Below are 26,635 nucleotides of genomic sequence, written 5' to 3' on the forward strand. Positions count from 1 at the left end.
CCGATCACGGAATCATACGTTTTTCTGAGGGTTGGATGTGACGGAGTTCCGCTCTGTGGCGAAGTGCGCGGGATCAGTACGGAGCATGAGCTCCAGGCAGCCATTTCGGCCACTGGCTCCTCCTCCTATGAGTCTAGTCTAATTCTGAGTTTTAAGATTTAAGGTCTGAAGAGACTGTTATTACCCTCATTGGCTCACAAATGTTAATTTAATTATTCATTTTAATGTATTATTTTTTTTTCTAACATTATAAAACTAATATTATATTTAATTTGTTTCAGATTTATTATTTTTATACATTAAATTAATGTACTTATTTAATATATTGTAATTTTAAATAACACATCCCTGAATCCTAAAATCTCTTTTCTACCCCTAACGCTACCCATCCCTGACCTCTACAAACTCCTTGCTATCCCTTAAGCCTGCCCTGCCCTGAAACGTAAAACCCTTACAGCCCTTTATGCTACCTTTCCTTGAACTCTAAAAAACCCCTAATGCTACCCCTCTCTGAACCTCTAAAACCCCTTACTACCCTTTAATGCTACCCTTTCCTAAAACAAAACACTCCTTACTACCAACTAACGCTACCCCTCCGTGAACCTTGAAAACCCTTACTACTGCTTAACACTACCCTTCAATGAACCCTAAGAATTCCTTAGTACAGCTTAACACTACTCTTCTATGAACCCTAAAACCTCCTTACTATATCTTTATGCTAACCTCCCCTTCCCTGCACTCTAAAAACCCATCAATACTCCCATTGCTACCCTTCCTTAAACCCTAGAAGCACTTACTACCCCTTAGATCTACCCTTCCCTTAACCCTAAAAAAAATACTATACCTTCACGCTACCCATCCATAAACTGGAAAATATTGCTACCCCCTAACACTATCCATCCCTGAGCCATCTTAAAAACACTTACTACTCCTTTACAGAAGCCTACCTTGAATCCTCTTTATTACCGCTCAACTCTACCATTCCATGAATCCTAAAACCTCTTTTCTACTTCTTAACGCTACCCTTCCTTGAACCCTAAAGTCTTTACTGCCCCTAAATGCTACCCATCACTAAACCCAAAAAACTGAAACTATGCCTTAACGCTACACTTCCGTGAATATTACAAATCCATTACTGACCCTTAACACAGCCCATCCCTGAACTCTAAAAACCCTTACTATCCCTTATCTCTGCCCTTCCCAGAACTCTAAAAAAAACTCTTACAAACCATTAAAGGTTACCCTTCCCTAAACACTAAAAAGTCCTTACTACCCCAGAATACCACCTTGAACCCTAAAAATCCATCCCTACCCCTTAATGCTACCCTTTCCTGTACCCTACAAACTCCTGGGCCCCTTCGCAATCTCTGAGGGATTCTGCCTGCTGAAAGCAGGGAGAGCCAAGGGCTGAGTTATTGGGAATCAAATTGCTGATTCTCCTTGTAATTCCTCATTTCAAAGGCAACCCTCAGGGACCCACTTGGGATCTGTGTTATTTCTATTGCCACCAGCCTCGCCACAGTTACCAATGCCCCAGTTATTAGGAGCTCTGGGCAGGAGTTACCGGATGATAGCCGGGACGTTGTCATACGGCCCATAGTGGAGTCAAGCAACATGGAAAAGCTTAACTCTTTAAAGAGTTAAAATAATGTTTTAGGGCATTGCCATTTGGGAGAAAATAACACTGCCTCGCTAATGGAATCATTTATTGAATGTCGGATGTTTTGCTGTTATACCACAATTCGGTAATAGAGTTACCACAACCAGTTATTGTAAGATTACTGCAAACGTAGGGGTCGCTGTGTAAGCACTGATACTGGGTCTTTTCAGCACTTACAAGATGTAAAATTAGTACCAGCTATTTGGTTGTGTTCTGGTATTACAATGCATGGAGTGCAGTACTTAATGAAACAATATTAATTAATGGACTGAAACACCCTTTTCATACATTTCACTGGATTATTTTTACAGCTTTCCACGTACTCTAAATAACCCCAAAGCAGTATGTCCGTTAATGACAAAATACATCAAATATTAGTGCATGTCTGTGCTCCATTCTTTTGTAATATGGCCTATCTAGGTAGGGTAAACTTCCTTTTTTAGATCTGGCTTGCCAGCGCAGCTGTCTGGGGAACATATTTGTTGCAGTTCTTTAAAATACACAGAGTGGGCTTTGTTTTCTCTACCCAGAGGAATCTTACTCTCTCACTTCATGCTATCAGTTTGCAATGTATGCTCTCACCGTAAAGGAAGTGTTTCCGTTAGAATGTATGAGGTATTATTCTAAATCTGTAAATTATCACATTTAGTTCCTTGTCTCCTATATATATTCTAATCCGGAAAAAAAATTGGTCCTTTTTCCCCGGCTTTGGCAAAACCAGTTGGACAGACTTTAATGTAATAAACAACATTTGTGCATACAATGCCTGCAAACATCATTTGTGAATGTCTTTGTTTATTTTTGTTAGTACATTAAACAGTGGCGGCCGGCACAAATTGGGGTTCGCGGGTATGAAAACAAAGAAAAATAAACATATCTTATTGCTGTGTCTCTCCCCTGCATGGGGCTGGAACAGGAAGCACCCAGGCCCCCCTAAGCCAATCACAGCGCTGCAATGCAGTGTTGTGATTGGTCTGTGTGCTGTGGTTCGGCGCCTAGGTGGGAACTGGAAGCCTGGGCATGTTCTCCACCCAGGCTGTAATGCAGCCTGGGTGGAGAACATGCAAAGTGCGCAAGACTGTTTGGCTGGCCCAAGACAGCCGGCCAAGCACTTATGCCCACTTACAGAGTGCCCACCACTCCCCCCGCTCTGTGAGCAGAGCAGCCCCACACAGCTGCTGCCGCAGGAGAAAATACAATGATAATAACATTGAGTTATTATCATTTTATTTTCCTTTTATTTACACGGCTGAAAAGCAGCTTGGGCACACTCCTCTGCCTTAGCAGAGGAGCCGCCACTGACATTAAATCCAAACCTATTGGCTTTGCTGGTGTTTTATTTTCCTTTCATGCTTTCAGTTCTTCATATTGCACATTGATATCCCTTAAAATTGAGGGCCTGAAGCCTTTTGAAAGGGGTCGGTTGCACATGGTTTCGTGGCGTGGACTGCATCAGATTCGAATCATTACATTCAATGAGATATGAACCTTGGAGCATGGAGGTGAAATGTCAACAGATTACAGAGAGTCCATGAGGCAGGAAAGATTCAAAGCACATGTCAGATGAGAGAGATTACAGAGGGTGAGGGCAATCTGCTGATGCAAGCCTTTGAAGAGGTGGTGATGGAGATGTGGGTGAACTTCAGCTGGTATGTACCACGGTGGTGAGTCCCAAGCTGGATGTGTAAGCTGACTTGGGAAGTGTTGTTAGAGGCTTCTCTTGAATAAAGAGATCAAGGAGGTTTTGCATCGCAGGGTGTTTGTCCTGTCGGCGTATATTCCTGTGGTTCTTGCGTTATCTGATAGCGTTTCTTCTTCTTCTCCAGGCTGCCGCCCAGGTATTGCGTCCGCAGTTCAAGGTGGTGGTCCCGCAGAGTAAGCCACTATCCCCCGGAGAGATTCTGGGCTGCACCTCGCCACGGCTGGAGCAAGGGGTGGATGCTCTCATGTAAGTACTCTGGATGCTGTCAGAAAGACATGATTGTGGATGGACCTGAGCCTTTTTCTCATACCTTTGGATGCCAAAATGTGAGAAATAAATGTTCCTACTTCGAGGACACTGCTGTGGTGTATTTTAGCGATGTCCAATGTAGCTGTGTGGGGGGCGGAGTCCATGCCAGAATTTCAGCAGAACCACTATGTATTTGAGCTCCATTTAGTGCAATTGTATCTAATTGTATCTTGTGTGGGTATTCTGAAAATCTGACCTCTTTCCGGCATTGCAGCATGTAATGCGAGCAAGCCTGACTTCCCTTAAAGAGGATTTCTGGAGGGATGTTTTCCTTTAGAATATTTTTTAAACATTTGGTCAGATTTGTACTTGCTACAATTTTCAAATAATGTAGTTGAAAGCCCTCGGTTTTCAATTCTGAAGAGACACTAATGAAATAATGCAATACTTTAACGATGTGCTGGACAAATGTGATCCTCCACAGAGGAGATGGGAAAAGGATGTCAGCCTCAAGAAAACTTGTTCATAAATTGTGCAAAACGGTGCTTTTTTGCTGTCATTTCCCCCGGAAAATGGCTAGAAATTCACTGGTTTTACAGGCAGTTAAGGTAATGCAGAGGCTTTCAGGTAGGTTTGTGCTACATAAATACCAAATGCATAATCTAAGTATGCACTTATCTAGGCCTCATATCACTTCTTAAGATGCACCTTGCATCTTTACTTCCTCGGTTTTTCAGATGGCCTCTTCTTAACACATTTTCAGTATGATGGAGCATCTTTCTGGAAGGCACAGGATAGGAGAATACAAAGTTACACGTATGTTGTCATAAACTCAGTCAGCATATACTGACAAGGGGAGCTATCCTTCAGAGGTTAGGTAGATCTACCAGTGTCCGGCACTAGCACTCGGGTTACAGAGACCTTAGCATCTGTAAGGTTAGCCCGGCTCTGGTTTCTGAAAACAGTGGTTATGATAATGTCAGAAAACGTTCAAGTGCCATCTGAAAACATGGAAATAATGTCAGCAATAAGTGTCCCATCACAGCATGTATTATCACTCCTTATCTGATTTAAGTATAATATGGTAATGCAGTAACTTTGCCCCATTATTTTGACATTTTCTTGCAAATACATACCTTTTATTCTCAAACACAGGTTTTAAATTTAAGTAAGGGAACTTACTGCCCATAAAATGAGAAAAGTCATTTTAAAAATATGTTTTGTTATACCTTTTATTCTCAAACACAGGTTTTAAATTTAAGTAAGGGAACTTACTGACCATAAAATGAAAAAAGTCATTTTAAAAATATGTTTTGTTATACCTTTTATTCTCAAACACAGGTTTTAAATTTAAGTAAGGGAACTTACTGCCCATAAAATGAAAAAAGTAATTTTAAAAATATGTTTTGTGTTATTTTCTTAAATTTTGAATTTTAGGTAACCCACAGGAATGTTCACTTTGTGTGAGAACACGTACCAGGAGTCTTGGTGCCCATTATAACCCATTAGTGGCACTATAACACGGATGGACACCAATTTAATACAAATAGAGTAATGCCAAAGAGGCACACAGTGTGAATTTTGAAACCATCATATGTCATGACCACCATAATGCCTACAAGGTGCGCCTTATTCCACGAAGGACGAACTGGGGCAAGAGTCACCCTAGTACTTAGAATGTCTGCAGTATTCCAAATACCACCCTATGCCAGGGCCAACATAGTCCATAGAATAAACACACTATATTTAGAGGTCCTCTGTAATGTCTGTAAGGCTCCCATTATTCCCGGAGCCACCTTAAACAAGGGCCACCAGAATTTAAAGAAGGGCACAAAATCCCAAAATTTACTATTTGTTAGGGTCCCCAGAATGCCTAAAAGAAACACTGTCTTCTTAGGGCCACCTTAAGCCAAGGTCACCATAATACCTTGAATGCATGTAATGGTAGTGCTGCAGTACCTGAAGCGCCACGCACAGGATATTGCCCTACTACAAGAAACCTATACAGGGAACCTCTTACCGCGCACGCAACAGATGGGGCTAAAAACTAGTAGCCCATCAATCAATCAATCAATCAATCAGTGCATTTGTAGAGCGCGCTACATAACCGTGAGGGTCTCAAGGCGCTGGGGGGAGGAGGGGGCTGCTACTGATCGAAGAGCCATGTCTTGAGGAATCTTCTGAAGGCCAGCAGGTCTTGGGTCTGTCGTAGATTGGTAGGGAGAGTGTTCCAGGTCTTGGCGGAGAGGTAGGAAAAGGATCTGCCGCCGGCGGTTGTTTTCCGGATGCGGGGAACTGTGGCTAGGGCAAGGCTGGCAGAGCGAAGGCTGCGGGTGGGGGTGTAGAAGCTGAGTCGGTCGTTGAGGTATGCTGGTCCGGCGTTGTGTGCGTGGATGAGGAGTTTGAAGGTGATCCTCTTGTTGACGGGGAGCCAGTGCAGGCCTCTCAGGTGGGGTGTGATGTGGCTGCGTCGGGGGACGTCGAGGATCAGTCGTGCCGAGGCTTTCTGGATGCGTTGCAGCCGTCTCAGGAGCTTGGTTGTTGTTCCTGCATAGAGGGCGTTCCCGTAGTCCAGTCTGCTGGAGACGAGAGCCTGGGTGACGGTTTTTCTTGTGTCGGAGGGGATCCATTTGAAGATCCTGCGGAGCATTCGGAGGGTGTTGAAGCAGGACGCGGAGACGGCGTTGACTTGCTTGGTCATGGAGAGGGCGGAGTCGAGGATGATCCCCAGGTTGTGTGAGTGGGCGGTGGGTTCTGGGGCCGTTCCTAGCGCTGTTGGCCACCAGGAGTTGTCCCAGGCTGATGGGGTGGGGCCGAGGATGAGGTCTGAGTTCAGCTTCAGCCTGCTGTCCTTCATCCATTCGACGACGGCCTTCATTCCTCTGTGGAGGTTGGTTTTGGCGGTGTGGGGGTCTTCGGTGAGGGATATGATCAGCTGGGTGTCGTCGGCGTAGGAGATGATGTTGAGGTTGTGTTGTCGTGTGACGTGGGCGAGTGTGACTCGGACTTTTGACTAAACAGTGCAGGTTTGACAGATGGGACCTTATCGGTCTCTCCAGGGTTAGAGACTTATGGGTGAGAGGAAAAATTGTGCCCTTTTTAGACCTTCAAAGAGACTATAAACTCGACCCAGCGGAAACATTTTGCTATCTCCAGATGCAAAGCGCCCTGCAAAGAGCCCTTCCTGGCGGCGCGGAGCTCCCGGCCTCCTCTCCTTTAGAAGACAGGCTTTTAGATGACTATCTGAAGGAAAAGACAATATCACTAATGTACAGGAAAATACTAAACAATTCGCCTGACACTCTAGGGAAAATACGTGCTAAATGGGTGGCCAACATAGGAGATATAAGTGACGAGGAGTGGCAAGAAGCACTTGCATCCCCCCGAGAGGTCGACATACGCTCCTGATTTAGATTAATACAACTAAAGATCTTGCATAGGAAATAATATACAAGCACGACACTAGTTAAAATGGGCATAACTGATTGGCCACTGTGCCCCAGGAAGTGTGGACAAGTGGGTACATTTTTACATCAGTGTTGGTACTGCCCAATGATACGGAAATATTGTAACAAAATTATTGCGCGAATGCTGACACTGTGCAGGAGGGAAGTAGTGGCATCGCCCCAGTGGTGTACATTTGGGAGTAAACAGACCAAACGGCAGTGGAAAGAACCTGGCAGGCGTGGTGCGTCCATTGGGGCGTTGACCCCCCCGCCCCCACCCGCAGCTCCCTCCTCGGTGTCTCTGAACTTAGTTTACTTAAGTTCAGAGACGCCGAGGATGGGGAGAACTGACAATGCATGTCAGTCAGCATGACGTCGGACCGTGGGCGGTTCGGCGTCATGTTGACTGACATGCATTGTCAGACAAGCCAGGGAAAGGCAGCACAAGTGCGCATGAGTGGGCATGGAGAGTAATTTTTAGCCCGTGCCCAGTCATGCGTACTTGTGTTTTTACTGCCTTGCGCATGCCCATTAGGAGCCCCTCGGTCTCCTAATGGGCAGGCGGCGGGCGTAGCGCAAGCTGTGCCCTCAGCCAATCCTGGCGCTGCAGCAGTGCCAGGATTGGCTGAGGGGTTGCCACTCCAGTGCTGACGTGGTGTTCCGGTTTGAAGGGGGCAGAGGCGCCAACGTGGACCAGGAGCAGAGGCGGTCAGGTAAGTTTTTGTTTTTATTTTAATTCAGTTCTCCCGCTGCTGGTGGTAGGGTTGGAGTGGTGTTTAGGGTTAGGTGGTAGAGTTGGGGTGGTGTTTAGGGATTAGGGTTGAAATTTGCTAGGGTTCCCGGAGTCTAGGGCTCAGGACCCGATTCAGGTTCGTGCATAATGGTGTTGGGAAGGTTTTAGGGTGGTTTTGCAAAATTCCATCCAGATTTGGCTGAGTTGGGGTTGGGAAGGTTTGACTGGATTTGATGCAGATTTGGCTGGGTTGGTGTTGGGAAGGTTTTAGGGTGGTTTTGCAAAATTCCATCCAGATTTGGCTGATTTTGGGGTGTTTTTGTGGGTTTGCGGGGGGCTTGTGTTTGGGACTCGGATGTCGATATGGACTGGTGTATGCAAGCTGAAAGGGTTGTCTACGAAGCAAGATGTTGTCCGCAAATGTGGTCCAAGATCTGGGGGGATTGGAACAAGATTAGAACCTATTTATAGATCTGCCTACCTGTTGATGGAGTTTCCCCACCCGGGGTGTAATAGGAGCCGAGAAATATGCAAGTGATAAATGTGGTAATAAGTAAAAAGTGATGGAGGGCCAAACTCACAATATGACACCGATAATAGCCGTCTGTCTTGATTTATGTAAGAAATGTATTGTGTGAACATGTGCCGATTTATGTGTTAGGTTATTGTGTTTGATTTGCTGCTTATTTCAATAAAAAAGATTTATAGAATGCATATAATATTTTTAGGCTTACCTTATTCGATGATGACTCTAATGCCAAGAATGCGCTCAATATTCAAAGGGACACCACAATACCAATAATGTGCACAATTTTCCGAGAACCAAATTGTGACATGACTACAAGGCATAGGATGTCTCAAGAGCCACATATAATTGAGAAGAAACCCCTAGGCAACTTAAGGTCTATGTAAAATCTAAGACCTAGAGTAACACAAACAGGATATTAAGGACTCAGTGTATACATCAAATAATGAAAAAATTCATTTATTTGATACAAAATTCTTTAAAATGATCCTAATGAATGTTCCAATAATGACAAAAAAACATACGTACAACCGATAAAAGATTTGCAAAATCGATAATTAGAAAACACAAAATACTTCTGATGAATGGACAGTTAGGTAGAGTGGCTAAATTATGGCTCTTTTTAATGTCTGTGCGCGTTTCGGCATGCTCGACGCCTTCATCAGGAAAGCCACAGTAATTCCACGAAGTATTGCTTGATACATCTACCCAAGAGGGATATGACACGTATTCAATAAAAAGTAATAAACTGCTCTGAGGCGAATGCTTGAGCCCAGACGACTTTATGTCCAGATCAAACCTCAGAATGGAGGAAAATGTACCGGATCAACTGGATAGTCGAATGTCTGCGACGTGGGCAAGGAATTCTGTACCATCAGTGAGATACAGCTTTAGATATGCAAGAACGTTTTTGAAGCCCACGTAAGGACAGCTGGTGGGGATGTCCCAAATTGTTTAGGCTGTTACTCTTAATAAGAGTGAAAACAGGAAAGGTTGCCTTAACGGGTAGGTTGATAGAGGACCAGAGACTCACAGCAAGACGGCATAGCAGGGAATCAAAGAACCACATATGCCAGGGCCTCCCAAGTGCCAGTGGGGACGTTGGCTGCCCCCAGAAACCAGAGATAAACTACTGTTAAGCACATTCGTAAAGATGTGGAAGCACACCCACTTGCTCACATTGATCCACTCACGTGCGGACAGAAGACTATCCCTTGTCTCTTTCCCGATCCTTCCTGACTCCCCACTACAAAGGAAAGTACTATCCTGGACTCTACGTGAGGTTAAATTGCTGCATTTTCCCCCACTGCTCCTTGTTTCATTGGTGCTACCACCACCTCCTACTACTGCTTCTACCCAGTGCTAACACTACCATCTGCATTGAAGGTCCTGGGCACAGGGGTTCTGCAGCAGCAAGCCCCCTCCACCGTTACTGCCGGTCCAGTGTGCACGTCAGTGTAAATGATAATGAGGGGCTTGCACTATCTCATCAATGCTAAATGGCCATTTTTGTAGGTCTCGTGCTGTCACTTGTACTTTTTACGTGAGAGCATGAGGCCTGCACAGGATCACAATGTACCATGACTGAATGTTGTTTGGGAGTGCACAGCGTTCACTGTTAGAAGAAGCTCCGGTATGGACTTTAGTTACGAATTAAGGTAGAATGAGAGGGGCTGTAAGACTGCAAGGGGATTGCAGGTAAATAGAATATAAGTTGGTTCTGAGCTCACTAGGGTATGGTTCTATCCTCACCAGTCATCAGCCTTGCCTTACTGCTGGAGAGGGATTGGCATCCATCTTTGTCAGGTAGCATATGTGGTGCACTGGGATTTTCAAGATGGATGATGACAAAGACCAGTACAGGTGAAAACATCTCCGCAAAGTCAGTGCTGAGCCACTACTCTACTCCAATCTATCTCCATGTTGTGATCTTCAGTGTGAAACAGATTACTTCCTGTGAGTCACTTCCTGTCACCAGAGGTCGTGTGCGTACTGGACGAAGTGAGAACAGAGGATCTAACAAGGTTGTCCTCTTATCAAGCACTCTGCCCCCAAGACCTCCTCCTCCTCCTCTTGATATTATACCATGGCTTGGAGACAGCAGCTCTAATGCAAGTATACCTTTGTAGGAGGGAGGGGAGCTGTTCCATCTCTAGGGGAAAAAGCAAACTGATATTGCCTGTTCTTCCGGCTTGACCTCTACTGGGCAGGTCATCTACTGGGTTAGGGGCGCTGGGAATCGTTCCAGGGCCCTTAAACTGTGTGTATGATTCACAGGCAGTTTTGAGCGAGTGTGTAGATGGCACTTGCTTGGCAATTACGCAGACTCAAAAGTTATTCAGCGAGGAGAGTTTCTGTAATTAGATCTGTTTTTTATAAACTAGTGAAGTGTGCTTCACTCTCTGGCTTTGTACTGAACGTTCCCTGACAGAATGAATAGCTTCTCCCTGAGTGCAGGCGCCAGAACACAGGGGAGCTATTGACAGCAGGGTCAGGCAGGTTCCTGGAGAGCTAAGCGCAACAAATGAGTTCACGTAGCCGCTGTAGCGGGGTTAATGCGCTCATCTGACAACGGTATACCAGAGTGGATGTTCTCATCCAAGTCTGCCACTTTCGTCCACTCAGTGAAGCAGGGTGGCTGCTCCCATCCAGTCATTATAACGAGGTGGGAATTTGTCAGCAGCCGGGCAAGACAGAAATGCTCTGGAACCAGACCACCCCTGCGCTAAAGTCCAGGGTGGTCAAGGATGCTGGCTGCACATTGTGAAGTCAGTGGGTCGTCCGGCACCAGTAATCCTTATGAGAAAGTAAAATTGTTCAGCTTCACCAGTACGAGAACCCTCTTATTGATTCATTTGCTATCCCTGATGAAGACCTGGAAGTGCCGTTGAAAATCTATTTGCAGTAGAAACGTGGTCGCAGCCCTCCCGCTCTATGAGGAGTAATTCAGATCTCTGGGAGAACTACTTCCTTGCTATAGACTGTGTAAGGAGGGTCTCTGATCTCATACTTCGGCCTTGCCATCTGATGTTAGATTGCTTCTATATTTGCACCTATGTGATCTGCCTCCTTACCTCGCTGCATTTCATAAATCGGAACACTGTTGTTTCAGCAGTGACTTTCTTCGAGGAGTCTTGCAGTTAAGTGTGAAGGGACCTTTGTTTTAGGGATGGGTCTTTCATCAAATTCCAAAATTGCACTCCAGTTTAGTGAAAAGACTGAAAGAAATGCAGACTCTGCCCTTCAATGTGCATCATGATTTTCCATTGTAGACTTCCACGAGAGTACAGTTAAATGTCGTGTCTGTGCGCATGCAACTGGTTGGATTCAGGCTGTCCAGTACTGCCGTGTCATCCGTCCATCCTAGTGGGAAGCTTGCACCAGGGCCAGGGGTGTGGACCAAGCCTGCGAGTTTCCTTCTGCTCGCCTCAGAACAGTTTGCAAAACCAAGAATTCCACCCCTAGGCTGATGGAGTGAATAGCATCGAAATAATCTAAGAAGGTCCTGCGTGAGGAAAACTCAGAATGGAAAGTAGTGAAAGAAAACAATACGTATTAAAGAACTCATTGCAGCTTTCGCCTCAGTCAGGGGGTGCTCCTTCTGGGCAGGTTTTGGGCAGATTGTCGGCAATCAGATGAGAGGGCTTACGCTGTCCAATTGTGAGTGTTTCAGTGGGGATTGTGTGCGCTTCTGAGTTTTCACATGAGCTCCATTGCACTTCCTGCATCATCCCAGAGAACATACAGATGTTCAAGGTAAGGTCACTTTTGCCATTGCTCGTTTTATGGGCGAAGTTTTAATTTGTGCCACAAACATTCTTCAGCCATACAGCGCATTAACAGGGATATGCCAGCTTTAATCAAGGACGCAGGACTGCGCGTGTTCAGAAGCAGGCGGCTCATGCGTCTTTGTTAAATATAAAACGGAGAAGTCATCAAGTCTGTGGCTCATATCAGAATGCTGACAGCTGAAGTAAAGTAGTTCACAGCATGCTCCCAGCACTCCATCACAGACTAAATGCTTCTATCGGATTCCATTGATGTATTGATCGTTCCATTGATAGTGCAAAACTATTATATTTTTACATTGAATTTCCCGATGGGGCGGGGGGTGGGGTGTAGAGGATTATTCATCCCACGCCTTTTCGGTTTTAACCCCATCGTAAACCTGATTCAACCTTGTCTGTTTTTAGGTCTCGCCTATGTAGTGCCTGCGCTGTCTCTTCGAGACATATTGCATCATAATGCTCCTTTGCACATACAGATTCTGTCTCCCTTGGTTTTTTTTTTGTTGCCCTTCCTTTCCTCCTGCCCCGCACACCATTGACAAACAGGTTCTGCCTGTGAGGCCTGCCCGCCCCCAGATAGCTTCTCTCCTGTGGCTGAGACCTTATGCACTCTGCAAAAGGTCTCTGAAGTAGAGCACCCCTTTAAGAAAACCAGTGAATCCGTCTTTTCTGCATGCTCTATGAAACATCCCTCCTGCACTTAAGGAGTGCAGAAGGCCGAGAGGCAAATTAAAAGCTAGTGCTGCAGAGGACCAGCTGGAGCTGGCCACTGAGCCGTGGAGTCTAGCTAGAGTTGTAGGAAGCCCCCTACAACTGTAAGCTCTCGACTGCTGTCCGAAGAAGCAATCCTGAAGATTTCCACACTTTCCGTTTTTCTTTTCCATCATCAGTAAACATGGAATCAATGTATTACAGTGAACATGCCAGGGTGCCAGGCCTCACCACACTCTGGGCAGAAGAGGAGACAAACCAGAAATGAACTTCATAATCCGCACAGCAGTTCAATGTCAGAAAATGTGAATGAGAGCAAACACTTGAGGTCCAGCAAAGAACTAATGTCACACGAATGGTAACAATCAAAAAAGAAGAAGGTGCAAACTGAAGAACTCTGGTGTGAAGTGAACCATATGAAAACAAAATAAACACTCCAACATGCACTATAGCAAGCACTAACTGACTAGAGTGAGGAGTGCTAGAGGTCTCTGAGACATTTGATCCAGAAGGAGAAGTCCCGCCTTTCCGTCTGAGCTGAGATTTGGGAATTACCTTTTTGCAGTGGGTTGATGAAAACGTATGTTACTGGTGCTCATGATTCTGCACTTCCACAATCCATGGTGGCTGCTGAATCTATACAAGTGTGCAGGGACTATGGCACTAAACCAGTGTTGCCACACACCATGCCACCACTGGCACCAGAGCCACCAAGCGTTCCCCCCAGCCAAGAGAGATGACAGCACACTGACGCACACTGAAGGAGGAGACCATGCGGGTGAGTTTTAGTACATTTAGTCGGTGCAGTGGTCCAGTCACCAACAATGTGGATGAGCAGAACTGTTTAACAAAAACACATTTGCAAAAGACATCTTTCAGATAGACGAGTTGTTTGGGGGTATTGCTTGCTTTAAGTGCCCAAAACAGGAAGCACTACAGTGTCCATGTGGCCGTTTTGTTGAAAAAAAATCTTGTTAATAAGAATGAAAAGATTTTTTACAGCAAAAATAATTCTGATTAGTTTTACTATAATGTTGAACTTGGCCCTTTTTGCAGGGTTATCCCCAAACTTTTTGCTTCTTCCTTCTATTTTTTCCTGACCTGTTGTTGTTGGCTATAGGACTATGGGCACTTTAGTACTGCTAATCAGTGCTAAACTGCATATGCTCTCTGTGTAAATTGTGAACATGATTGGTTATCCATAATTGGCATATTTGATTTACTGGCAAGTCCCTAGTAAAGTGCACTGAGTGTGCCAGGGCCTGTATATCAAAGGATACTAGTGGGCCTGCAGCATGATTCTGCCACCCACATGAGTAGCCCTGAAAAGTTATCTCAGACCTGCCATGGCAGGGTCTGAGCGCAGTTTAACTGCCATGTCGTCTTGGCAAGTGCACCCACTTGCAAGGCTCTAACCTTCCCTTTTCCTACATGTAAGACGCCTCTATGATAGGCCCAAGTTAGTCCCCTGGGCAGGAGGCAGTGTATGTTAAAGGTAGGACATGTACTGGTGTGTGTGTGACATGTCCTGGTAGTGAAATACTGCCAATTTCGTGTTTCACTATTCAAAGGCTATCTTGCCCATAGGATAGAATGGGAAATGCTTTGTAACATCTTACAAGTGTAACTTCCCATTGGGACAAGATATAGAAATAAAATGTAGGCTCTCTGAACGTACAATTTAATAACCCAATAAAGTAGGCATTTTCTTATTTAACCATTCTGTGTGCCTCTGCCTGTTTGTGTATTGGCTGTCTGGTTTTGGAGTGACAGGGGCAGGGGATGTGCATTTTCACAGACAGCCACCCGAGGGGGGTGGGTGGGGGGTTTGATGTCTGTCATGCTTTTCCTGAATGAGTCAGGGCTGGGCTGAATAGACCTGAGCTTCATTCAGAGTAGTGGGAGGAGTTTTCAATAGCACCTAAATAGGCCGGGTCTGCATTTAGAGTGGTGGGAGGAGATTTTCTTTGAACCTGAATAGGGCTCTTCTCCCTTGCGCAATGCGGTCTACACCCCCTGCGGTCATACAGCACCAGTGAGGACAGAACTGGATTGGACTGGCCTCAGAGACCCTTGCACAAAGAAAACAAAGATGTTTTGGGGTATAAGTATTAGACCTAAAACCCCAGAACTTTAGAAAACATCTGGAATCAAGAGGAACCTGTGGCAAGGAAAAGAGCTGGAGAAACTGAGGAGAAGTACCGCCCCTTTGCTGTGTGCTGTCTGGGGTGGCCTGCAGTAGCTGTTTCTGCCAAGGAAAGGAGAAGGACGTTGCTGTGTGCTGTGACCCCTGCTTGAGGAAGATCTCCAAGGGCTTGAGTTGAGCTTGCCTCCTGGTTAAAAGTCTCAGGGACACAAAGACTTCACCCCCAGCTCCCCTGAGCTTCCTTGCTGGGAGTTCAGACCTGCCAAGAGGTGCCTGTGTCTGTGTTGTGCCTCTGAAGGTTGTTCTTGTGCCAGTTTTACCGACGCAGCACCGCGGTGCGAGAAGAAGCTCCATGCATCGCTGCTGCCAAAACAGACGCATCGCCTGTCGCTGCTGCAAGAACTTGCACATCGAGGGATGGCGGCTGAAGAAACTGACGCAGTGCCGCTCGACACCGCCGCATCGATCGCCGACGCATTACGGATTTCCACGCATTATACCTGTGCGCAAGGCACAAGTCCTATAAAAAGAAGTGGGGGGACTGACCAAGTAAGACAGTATACAAATGATGTCATGATGTCACAACGTAGCGCTATAAAATAAATAAAATGGCGCTCTTTAAATTATTTGTGTAAATACTGGGACAGACCAACCCATCTGAGACAGTCTTACAGTGTCTGCATTTATATACAGGGACAGAACAAAGGCAACAGCATGTCTCTGTTAAGTACCTGTGAAGAGAAGGCAAGCTGTGTGCCTTTGTTTCCCTCTGTTATACAAGAAAAACAGGAGCAAGCCCGTTAGCCCAGCTGAGACCGGGTACATGTAGTAACAAAAAACAATGTCTCAACAGGGAAAATGAATGAGAGGACCAATCGATACACAATTCAATCAAGAGAAGGGAAGACAAGAGAGATCAAAGAATAGAAAGGGAACAGATTTAATAGTTAGATACACAATGGGTATATACAATTCAAAATAACCATAACTAACACATGTGCACTGACAGTGAAGTGAAAAAGTGAACGGCGCAGTGACATAAGTGTGTGGGTGACAACAAGGTACGGCAAAATAATTCAAATCAATTCAAGGTCGAGGAGAGTTATATACAATGGATAATTTACACATAATCATGAAGGTCTCACAGGACCCTGTAGTTAGCCGTAAATAATGCTGTCCGGTCGACGACGTTTCAACCTCCTTACGTTGAGGTCATCATCAGGACTATGGTTATTGCGATATTTTAAAATACCTATGTGTAAGAAAAAAGGGGAAGGATAATGAATAGAGAAGCCCAGGAAAGCCAGGCTCTTTACTTATTCATTATGCTTTCACTCTCTGTGCTGTATGTTATTGGCTTTCCTGGGCTTCTCTATTCATTATCCTTCCCCTTTTTTCTTACACATAGGTATTTTAAAATATCGCAATAACCATAGTCCTGATGATGACCTCAACGTAAGGAGGTTGAAACGTCGTCGACCGGACAGCATTATTTACGGCTAACTACAGGGTCCTGTGAGACCTTCATGATTATGTGTAAATTATCCATTGTATATAACTCTCCTCGACCTTGAATTGATTTGAATTATTTTGCCGTACCTTGTTGTCACCCACACACTTATGTCACTGCGCCGTTCACTTTTTCACTTCACTGTCAGTGCACATGTGTTAGTTATGGTTATTTTGAATTGTATATACCCATTGTGTATCTAACTATTAAATCTGTTCCCTTTCTTTGTTTCCCTCTGTGGCATTTACATTTAAGTGTGAGGTCCCAGGCGGCCCCCAGTCAGCATATACAAACAAAAGGAGGCCGGATGGCCCCTAACTTTGCCCCAGCTGGAAGTGAAAAAACAGCTGCCTGCACATTGCTGCTGGAATGGAAAGCAGACAAAGTGCCGTCGCTGCTGAACGTGTCTCGGTGTCTTACACTGGGACAAGATCAACATATTTCTGTGGAGCCCAACTTCTTGGCAGGGGGGACGGCGTCCACCCTGTGAAAATAGTGGGTGGACGCCGTGTACCTTCGTGTATCCCTGACTCGTGCCCTGCCTGTGTGGCAAGTTTTCCTGACGCATCACCCACAGACCAGTACCGTCTTGGAATCGACGCATCACTTCCCCCTACAGACCAGATTCGACACATCACTTCTCCTGCGTGCAGCAGAACTGTCTCATCGCCTCCCCAGGGTCTCAGGAACGGAAGCATCACTTTGTTTTTTACGCTTCCCATCTCTGCAGCTGTTTGAGTTTGTGAATTTTGTCACAACTACAGGTACTTTGAGAGAAATCATGCACCAATAGATTTCTATGGATTAAGTTGTTTGAAACCTTTTTAAAGTCATATTCTTATTACGTGTATGTTGGATTTTTGTTGTTTAGTCTTGTTGAGTTCAGATCAAGATACTTTATTTTTCTAAACTGGTTTAAGGTCCATTTGTGGTGTTATCACTGTATTACTGTGTGTTCTGAGTACAAATCCTTTACACATTTCCATTGGGATAGGCCTGTCTGCTGATGCCAAGCTACCCAGGGGGTGAGCAGTGGTTATCTGAAGTGTGTATCCCCCTTACCCGGACTAGAAGCAAGGCTCCCTATTTGGAAAAAGGTACCTACCTCTGCCAACTAGAGACCCCCATTTCTAACATATAACATTTGGTGTCTACATCTGATTCCATTACTTTTTGTGGCATTTTACTACATACATTTTTATCTTTGTAACTGTTCTTCGTTTTTGCAACTGTATTGTTGTCTTGGTTAGTTGTTGCTCATGAACCACATGCATTTCTCTGAAGGGAGAGTTGTTGTTTAACACATGCTACCAATGGTAAGACAAGAATTCCTCAGATGCCAGTTTACCTCTTTGCAGATTTTTGTGCTAGTCTGAGCCCAGTCCCAGCATGCATCACGACAAAGCAATCTCTCCCCAGTTCAATTTAATGTCGTATTAAAGTAAATTAAATTATTGAACTGGTATTATAACTTTATTGTAACACTAGCTCATCAGCAGGGTAAGTCCACAAACTGCTTGCAACAGAATAGAGATTTGCCTAGACATGCTAAGGAAAGGCGTTGGACTATTTGGTCCAGCAAGGTTGATGGTATCTTAGTGTTTCTTTGAATGAAGGAATGAAGATAAATGTTGTTGTTTTATTCTGCCATACTAGCAAACTAAGGAAGAGCAGAAACCAAAGTAAAACCTATCTACAAAGACAAAGAAAAATCATCTGGAAATGGCTATAGGTAGATTCTTGGATTGAGCAAAGGGAAGCTGTTCAGACGACAAAGACAAAGAAGGCAACTGGTGAGAATTAGAGTAGGAGCCAGGGCACAGGTAGATTATGTAGGCGAGGTCTGGGGTAGGACACAGACAGCCGCAAGGTACAGTAGCTAAGTATTGAGAGGTTGCAGATGTATTCTCCTTTCAGATTCTCTCGCTGGATCCAGGAGAGTAGGAAATGAGCACTCTCAAGAGGCAGGTTTGTTCTTGAGTAGCAGTAAAGTAAAATCCCTTTTATTTTATCTCTGATTCCTGGACAGCCATATCACGCAGGCTGCAGTGTGGCAGAGGTTACTCTGGCTCATAGCTTCACAGACCTTCCTTCCGTACCTTCTCAGGAGAAGAGAGCCTTCTCTTGGTCCAGAAGGTCAGGGGCCTTTCATAGTGAGGAATCTTTGTCCAGGCTCCATTTCACAAGAAGGTCAAGGGGACGAGACGCATCATAAAGCTGAATTCCCTCGATAAGTGGGTGCAGTATAAGCACATTAGGATGAAGGGGATCGATGCAATGAGAGGTCCATGATCAGTTCCCTTCTAAATACCATTCTGGAGTGCAATGCCTGCAAACTGGGATGGAAAACAACTTCAGCAGCATCATTTCTGAAGGTATTCAGTCTCAGGAAGAATCTTTCCTTCACATCAAATGCCTGAACTGTTAGTAGGAACATTTGCAATTCAGAGGAAGAGTCTTCATTTTGCATCCTCAAGGTGAATGATGTCATAAATACAAAAGCCAAGATGAAGTCTAGGAGCCTCGTGATCCAAGCAAGGAGTCCTTGGAGCTGTTGTTTTTAGAGGAATTCGGCAATCTAGCAGGAATACCTTCTCAGTTTTTTAAATTCGGTTGGGAATTGGAACTCAAGGCTCCTGGGGGATTCCAACAACTGGAGGTCCAATCGCAAGGAATTCTACTCAGCCCCAGCCCTTTGGAGTCTGTTAGAAATTGATGAATTTGCCTCCCACTGAACAGGCATGTGGACAAGTGTATGAGTTAGTGTCTTGTCCATGAAACCTGGTCAGGGAAAATTGCATTGTCTTCAGTTTCTTATCTATGCAACATATAGCCCAACTATGGGAGCTGCACACACTCTTCCTTCAGATGGCCCATCAGTGGGATTGATACTCACTTTCTCTAATGAGCCAGTCTGTCAGTTGCTACAGCCACTCCTCTTTCTCTGAGCTTTGTGAACCATGCTTATTTCTCTGAGCCTTCCTGTAGGAAATGCACTTACTCCTCAATCTGAGCACTGTGGGAATCCCTCTCAACCCTTGCACTCCAATATGGGTGTCGAAGAAGCACTTACCCTCTTAGACTAGTTGTAGAATTTGCACTCAGTTGTTGCTTTGTCATCCAAACCCTTTCCTCACGCTCTGAGCAAGTTGAGTCTCCTAGTCACTCATAACTCTCTTCTGGCACTCATATCTCTAGCCTGGCTCTTTGGGTTGGTGCACTCTATCTGTGTCTTTAAACTTGATTACACCCACTCCTGTGGAAGCTATATTTAGTGCTCCTTGATGCCAACAGCCTATCCAGCTTTGTGATACTCAATAACTACAAATGGCCTGTAGAACGTTTACAGGAGAGAAATGACTTGAGGTGAACTAATCTACTTGTTATTGTAAGTAAGCTGTATCGCAATGAAAGACTTGCTCAAGAATATCATCCACACAGCACATGATGCTGCCCTCACTCCTCGGTTTCTACACTGGCTGTAGGAGTCCCACTCATTCCTTGCTCTGATTGTGAGGAAAATTCACTCTTCGCTTGGCTGGTGGGCTGCACTCACTCCTCTTTGTAGGAAACAGGGTTTTTGTTGCAGCAGTTCCCCCACTTTTTACCTGCTTTATGACGGAACTTTGACTGAAGTACATTGGGTTCCTGCTAACCAGGTCCCCAGTGCTAGTGTTCTTTAACCGAAACAAGATGACTGGTCAGTTGATCCCCAATGGGCCGAGCCTTTAGCACCTCTGTAAGTTCCTAGTAAGAGGTACCCATGGTACCTAGGGCATAGGTACTATAGAGGATCCCTAGGAGCTACATCATATCTTGTGTCACTCTAAGAGACCGGGCACCAAATTCATGCAGACTGCCACTGTAGGCTGCGTGACAAGGTGCTCTAAAAAGTGAAAATATGACATGGAACACACCCTCAATGCCATGTCCCCTAATACTGTATGTAATATTTGCTAGCCACCCCTACAGAAGGTCTTACAGCCCCAAGCAGGGTGCATTTTATTACTTGCGAGGACATATCTGCATGGGCAGATATGCCCCTGTGCTGGCCAGTTCAGTTACTGACAGTAAATGTGAACAGGGAAGCCATCTTAAGGTATGTACTCAGTACTGCTTAAAACGAGTTTCCCAGCTACATAGGCTTCACTGAAACGTAGGGTGTTTGGTATCAAACACCTCTTATTAATAAACCCACAATAATTCCAGTGATGGATTTATCAATACATGCATCCAGAGGGTACCTTAGAGGTACTCCCAAAAACCTACTGACCTTTAGTGTATTGGCTGACTGGTCCTGTCCAGCGTACCACCACAGACGTGTTTCTGACCTCTGAGGTGAGAGCTCACGCTCTCTGGGGTCGGAAACAATGCTTGCTCTGGCAGGAGGTGTAATCACCTCCTCCAAGCATGTTGGCTAGTAATGCAGCATATCAAGGCAGGAGTCTTCAAAGGCCTCCACTCCCTTTGATATGCGAACCTGGGTATCCCCAGACGGGAAATGCCACCCCGTGCCAAGGGTCCATTTGGCACCAGGACAGGCCGGAAAATTAGCTAGTGAGGAGAAGTGTTCACCCTCCGGCTAGTACCACTCCTATAGTGGGTATCTGAAGTGAACACGACTAGGAAAATTCCACCATCTTGATTTTTGGTGGAATTAAGCCTTGGGGTTGCTTGGACCGGACTCCCAGTCGGCGCCTGCAGCCTCTTTGTGCAGGCCCCCTCAACTGCAAGTGTCTCCTGCAGCACGTACCTTATGCCTAAAGACAACACTGCACCCGAGCTCTACAGCCCGAGGAGTAATGGACCTATGGTGTCCCTACATGCCCAAGCATCTCAAAGATCGAGCCCCCCTGTGGATTCCCCAGGACTGCACTCCCATTCCCCTCCTACCCCCCAGTCTGAGCTTGCTGCCTCTCTTTAACCGGTCCGTTACCCATTGAAGTGAACGGGGCACCCAATGCCGAAACACACCTCGGCACCCGGCCACACCAGTGCCGCCAGAGATGACCTGTTGGTGTGGCCCTGGACTTTACTCCAACTCACCTTAAGGCTAGGAGAAGGGTCTCATAAGTCGCTGATAAGTGCCCAAATACTGTATATATTTTTCCCTCATAGGATAACATCACAGCTCCAGAAATTGCACTGTGTGAACTTTTGAAACCTGTGAAAATTCATATCTTGAAAATACTTACTCGATTCCGATGATCTTGGTATCTAAATTCCTATAAAAATCGATGTTATTTCATAAATTGGTGTTGGGTTTCTTTATTGAGTGTGTGTCTCACTTACTGCCTTTGTGTGTACAATAAATGCTTACAACTACCCTCTGATAAGCCTAACTGATCCCCCACGCTACCACAAAAGAGAGCATTTGGGTTCTCATTTGTACTTCTGTAAACCATTTGGGGTTTGCCTGGACTCTTTACACAGTGTAACACGTTTTGGTCCACTATATAAAGAGCCAGCTTCCTACACTCATTTTGTTAGCCCAACAGTGGGTGCTGTACAAATGCCTTACCCACTTCCAGAGCCCAGCCAACAGTGTTGCATTTCCTCCTCGCTCTTAAGCTAGGGATGGTGCACTCCGTCTTCACTCTGAGCTGTTGAGAGCTGCTCTCATTCTTAGTTGTTTGAGATCTAGCCCTACACCCACCACTCACTCTGTGTGCCCTTTGTGGGAGCTACACTCTTTGCTTTGTGGACTGCCCAGGTGCATTCACTCATTTCCTTTCTCTTCCTGGCTGTATGAGCTGGACTTAATCCTCACTCTTCCTGTTCTTTTGGCACTCACTCCTCATTCTGATTCTGGCTGAACGAGTTGCACTCCTCACTGTGTTTCCTTTTGCAGAAACTAAACTCACTCTGTGTCTTTTTTGGGAACTTTAGTCACTCAGCTCCTTATTCTCTGATTCCAGTTGTAGGTGCTGAAATCCTCACTCTGTGCCCCTTTGCAGGAGTTGCACTCACTCCTCACTCTGATTCTAGCTGCAGGAGCTTCACTCCTCAATTTTGCCCTTTTGTAGTAGCTATATTCACTCCTTACTCTGTGCCATTTTGCTGGAGCAGCACTCACTTTTTCACTCCCTGAGTCTGGCTTCTGTGAGCTGCACTCACTTTGTTCCTTTTTGGGGGAACTGCACTTACTCCTACCTCTGATTCCGGCTGCAGGAGCTGCTCTCAATTCAAACTCTCTGCCTTTTGGCGGGAACTGCACTTTTCACTCTGATTCCGGATGCGGGAGCTGCACTCCTCACTCTATGCCCCTTTGCAGCAAGATGTACTCACACACACACTTTTTGAGGACTTGCACTCACTCTCTGCCATTTTACAGGTGCCGCACTGACTCTTCACACTCTGTCTTATGTGAGGAGAACGCTTTCCTCACTCGCTGATACCAGCTGCACGTGCTGGAGTGACTGCGCGCTTTCTGGGCTGCAGGAGCCGCTCTCGCCCCTCACTCAAGCCTGGTTGTGGGATCTGCAGCCACTCCTAACTTTCTGACCTTTTGTGTGAGCGGGAATCTTTTTTCTGTCTGATACCAGCTGCATGAGCTGCAGTGAGTGCGCGCTGTGTGGGCTGCAGGAGCTGCTCTCGCCCCTCACTCAAGCCTCGCCGTGGGGCATGCACTCACTCTCTGCTCGTTTGCGGGAGCTTCCTGTTATAATCTAGTAAGTGATTAATGCATCCTCTCTGTTGCTGTCCTTGCCTTGCTGCTCAGTCTATGTGATGTCATCAGAATGTTGAGAGTGTTTGAGTGGGAAGAAGGAATCAGTTGGTGTGGAAGGGCTGAGCAGCAAGGAGGCTGCTCCTGGTGGGGCATTGCATGGCATTGTATGAAGCCTAGCATGAGACATAACTTGGATCCTATCTGAAGAATAAAGCTGTGATCCTGAACTACATCACTGGACCACGTATCTTTCATTTAATTGCAACACTGGCGACGATTTTAAAGAACCTGCGTGCTACTTCAATGGAGATTGGACTTTTAAAACTGAAGAAAGAAACTACAACCTGTGGATTTGAAAAAACCTGGCACTCCTAATGCCCCACCAGTGACCATTTCATCGGTCGCCCCAACCAGTAAGTGCCTGGTTTACTTGTATTAGAGTGTACTATACATTTGGACTTGTGTTAATTCTTCCTGCTTGCCTATTGGATACAGTGTATTTTGAATCTACACTGCTGTAAAGTATGCTGTGAAAGACTGCCTCTCCTGCCAAGTTGTTATGCTGATTCAGAGATGCAGAGGATGGCAATATCTCTGAAACCATGAGCTGTCCTTATCGTGGTGTTAAAGAGCCCCGCTGTTTTCTGTGTTAGTCTGCCTCAATGTACCAGACCCTTAAGCTGTTGGTCGGGGGCACGGATCGAGTCCCGGTGTTTGTGTCACAGTCCTGCAAGTCTAAAGAGCAGGTCATCTATTATCCAACAGCGTGTGTTTTTTTTTAAAGTTAACCAAGCAAAGAGGTGGAGACTATGGAGTTAACAGTGCCTGAACCGAGGAGTTTTTCGCTGAATTTTCACAGTGCGGCCCGTGTGAGGGTGGTGTACCACTGTCGAAGTGTTGGGTGACTTGGTGGAGACTTTCTATTTAATGTGCCAGGAGGATTTTCCAATGGGCATCTGTTAGAGCTATTGCTGGAGAATTGCTACTGTTCATCAAAATTCGGCTTTTCTAGTTAAATCCTGTGGTTTACAATTTATTACAGTTGCTGGACATTGTTGACATTTTAAAATGTACACGCGCACCTTACCGTCAGTTTGTTGCCGCGCGCTGGCATAGGGAATCCTTGATTACGTCTTTCTGTCCTCAATTTTCTCCGCAGCCCAGTGATGCCTGTATGCAGCTACGCGCCGTTAGCCACCCGGCGTGGCGTCATGAAGCGTGCTGCCATCTTGAGCTTGGCTATAGCGCAGCAATTTTGAAGGGTTGTTTGGAGTTCCTGTTTGCCAACCATGTGTTTTTCTTTGATGCTCACGGCAACTCTTAGACGTTTTGGCGGTTCCTGACAGATTTCTAGGACCTCACAAGCCAGGTGACAAACATGTGTGCCTTTATTAATGCTTTTAAGCTGACCAACGAGTTTGGATTGACTTTTCTGGCTTTGCATTCTGCTGGTTACTGTGCTCTATACAAGGTCTGCGATGAACCGTCCATCATAGAAGGAACATGGACAACTCCCCTGGAGCTGCATGGAATTCATAACCAAGAGCTTCCTGCTGGTGACAATTTCGGGTGAGAGATCGCTCACCGGAGTCCATGGATTCTTTCTTAGTTTGTGTTAATTAAAATTCTATGCATGTTTTCATGTGCGTGCGTTGCGGAGCACAACTTTTAGTGTTTCATATGGTTGTTTGTGTATGATGTTATGGTTATACCATATTGTTGTTCCGTCACTGGTACCTGATCCTGTATTTGTATAAGATGGGGTGAGAGAGTGTTGTGTCCTTGTTTTGTATCTGTATGAATAGATGGAGAGAGAGTGTAGTGTCCCTGGTCGTGTCATGTTCTGAAGCTTCTCATACTTGCTTGTTTTGGTTTTACCCTCTGAATTGGTTGTTACCTCGTGTGAGGTGTTAGACTGTGCGTTACGGGTGCACACATGAGAAGACTTCTTTCCTTTGAAGTTTCTCTGATTTGCCTGTTTGGTTTTACCCTCTGAATTGGTTGTTACCTCGTACAAGGTGTTGGATTGTGCGTTACAGGTGCGCACATGAGAGGTCTACCTTTTGAATAGCTTCCCTGATTTGCTTGTTTGATTTTACCCTCTGAATTGCTTGTTACCTCGTGTGAGGTGTTGGACTGTGTGTTACGGGTGCGCACAAGAGAAGACTATTTCCTTTTTAGCTTCTCTGGATTTATCCTTGTTTTGGAAAGATGAGAATGCTCTTTAGCTTCTCTGGATTTACCCTTGTTTGGGAAGAAGAGAATACTTTTTAGTTTCTCTGGATTTACTCTTGTTTTGGTTGAAGTATTTGTATCATCCTGTTGTTAGTGTTTGCAAAATTACCCTTTAGTGTTACGTCTTGAAGCTTGGTGTTATTCTTGAAGCTCGTTGACTTTTGTATGTGTGTATTTCCACCACCGCACATTTTATTTATAATTAGTCTTATTGCATGTATGTACATTGATCTTGCATGCTTGTATTTTTACAATTTTGATGAGGGGGGGATGTGTTATAATCTAGTAAGTGATTAATGCATCCTCTCTGTTGCTGCCCTTGCTTTGCTGCTCAGTCTATGTGATGTAATCAGAATGTTGAGAGTGTTTGAGTGGGAAGAAGGAATCAGTTGGTGTGGAAGGGCTGAGCAGCAAGGAGGCTGCTCCTGGTGGGGCATTGCATGGCATTGTATGAAGCCTAGCATGAGACATAACTTGGATCCTATCTGAAGAATAAAGCTGTGATCCTGAACTACATCACTGGACCACGTATCTTTCATTTAATTGTAACACTTCCCTCAATCTCTCTGCTCTTTTGCGGGAACTTCCCTCACTCTCTTCCCTTTTGCGGGAACTTCCCTCACTCTCTCTGCCCTTTTGCGGGAGCTGCCCTCACTCTCTCCCTGATTCCAGCTGCAGGAGCGCAGTCAGTGACTGCCTCTCTCTGATCCGCCTCCGGCCCTCACTGGAGCCTGGCTGTGAAAGCTGCACTCACGCCTTGATTCAAAGCCCAGCCGCGGCACCTGCACTCATTCCCTGCTCTCTGAGCCTTTCTCTGGGAGTCCTGCTGAGAGTTAATGGCCCTGGTAAGACTCGTGGAGGGGGGCGCCTCCAGGCCTCCTGTCCCAGATTTATGGAGTCAGCATGCGTTCCTCTGCTCTGCCAGTTGCCGCCTCCAGCCCCGACATTATTTGTGATTTTTTTGCTTTGTCTGGGCGGCTCTTTGTGAATATGTCCCCAGTTCGTCCCATCTTTTATCCTTCCCTCTCCGTACCCCAACGCATCTACACTCATGTGCTTTGTTTCTTTGTTCTTTCGCCATCGCCTTCTTTATTCCCTTGTCCTTTTCGTTTTCCTTTCTTCTCTTGTCTCATATTTTTCTCATTCCTGTTATCCTTTTATTCCTTTCTCTGTCCCTCCCTAGGTTCTTTCCTGTCCGGGCCACCTTACTTTTTTCCCTTCCCTCCTTTCCCCTTGCTCGCTCTGCCCCGCACTACCTT

At 45.6% G+C, this 26,635-nt stretch overlaps 1 protein-coding gene across 2 annotated transcripts in view; it reads left to right on the forward strand.

Annotated features, from left to right (window-relative positions):
• DPH1 (diphthamide biosynthesis 1) overlaps window positions 1–26,635 on the forward strand; it is a 1,777,158-nt gene that overhangs the window by 1,086,902 nt on the left and 663,621 nt on the right. For both annotated transcript variants that reach the window (XM_085649080.1, XM_085649081.1), the window contains one exon: window positions 3,487–3,608. In XM_085649080.1, coding sequence (XP_085505206.1) covers window positions 3,487–3,608 — 122 coding nt within the window. The remainder of the gene's footprint in view (window positions 1–3,486; window positions 3,609–26,635) is intronic.

Source organism: Triturus cristatus, chromosome 3_2 (assembly GCF_964204655.1).
Source record: "Triturus cristatus chromosome 3_2, aTriCri1.1, whole genome shotgun sequence".
Taxonomy (NCBI): Eukaryota; Metazoa; Chordata; class Amphibia; order Caudata; family Salamandridae; genus Triturus; species Triturus cristatus.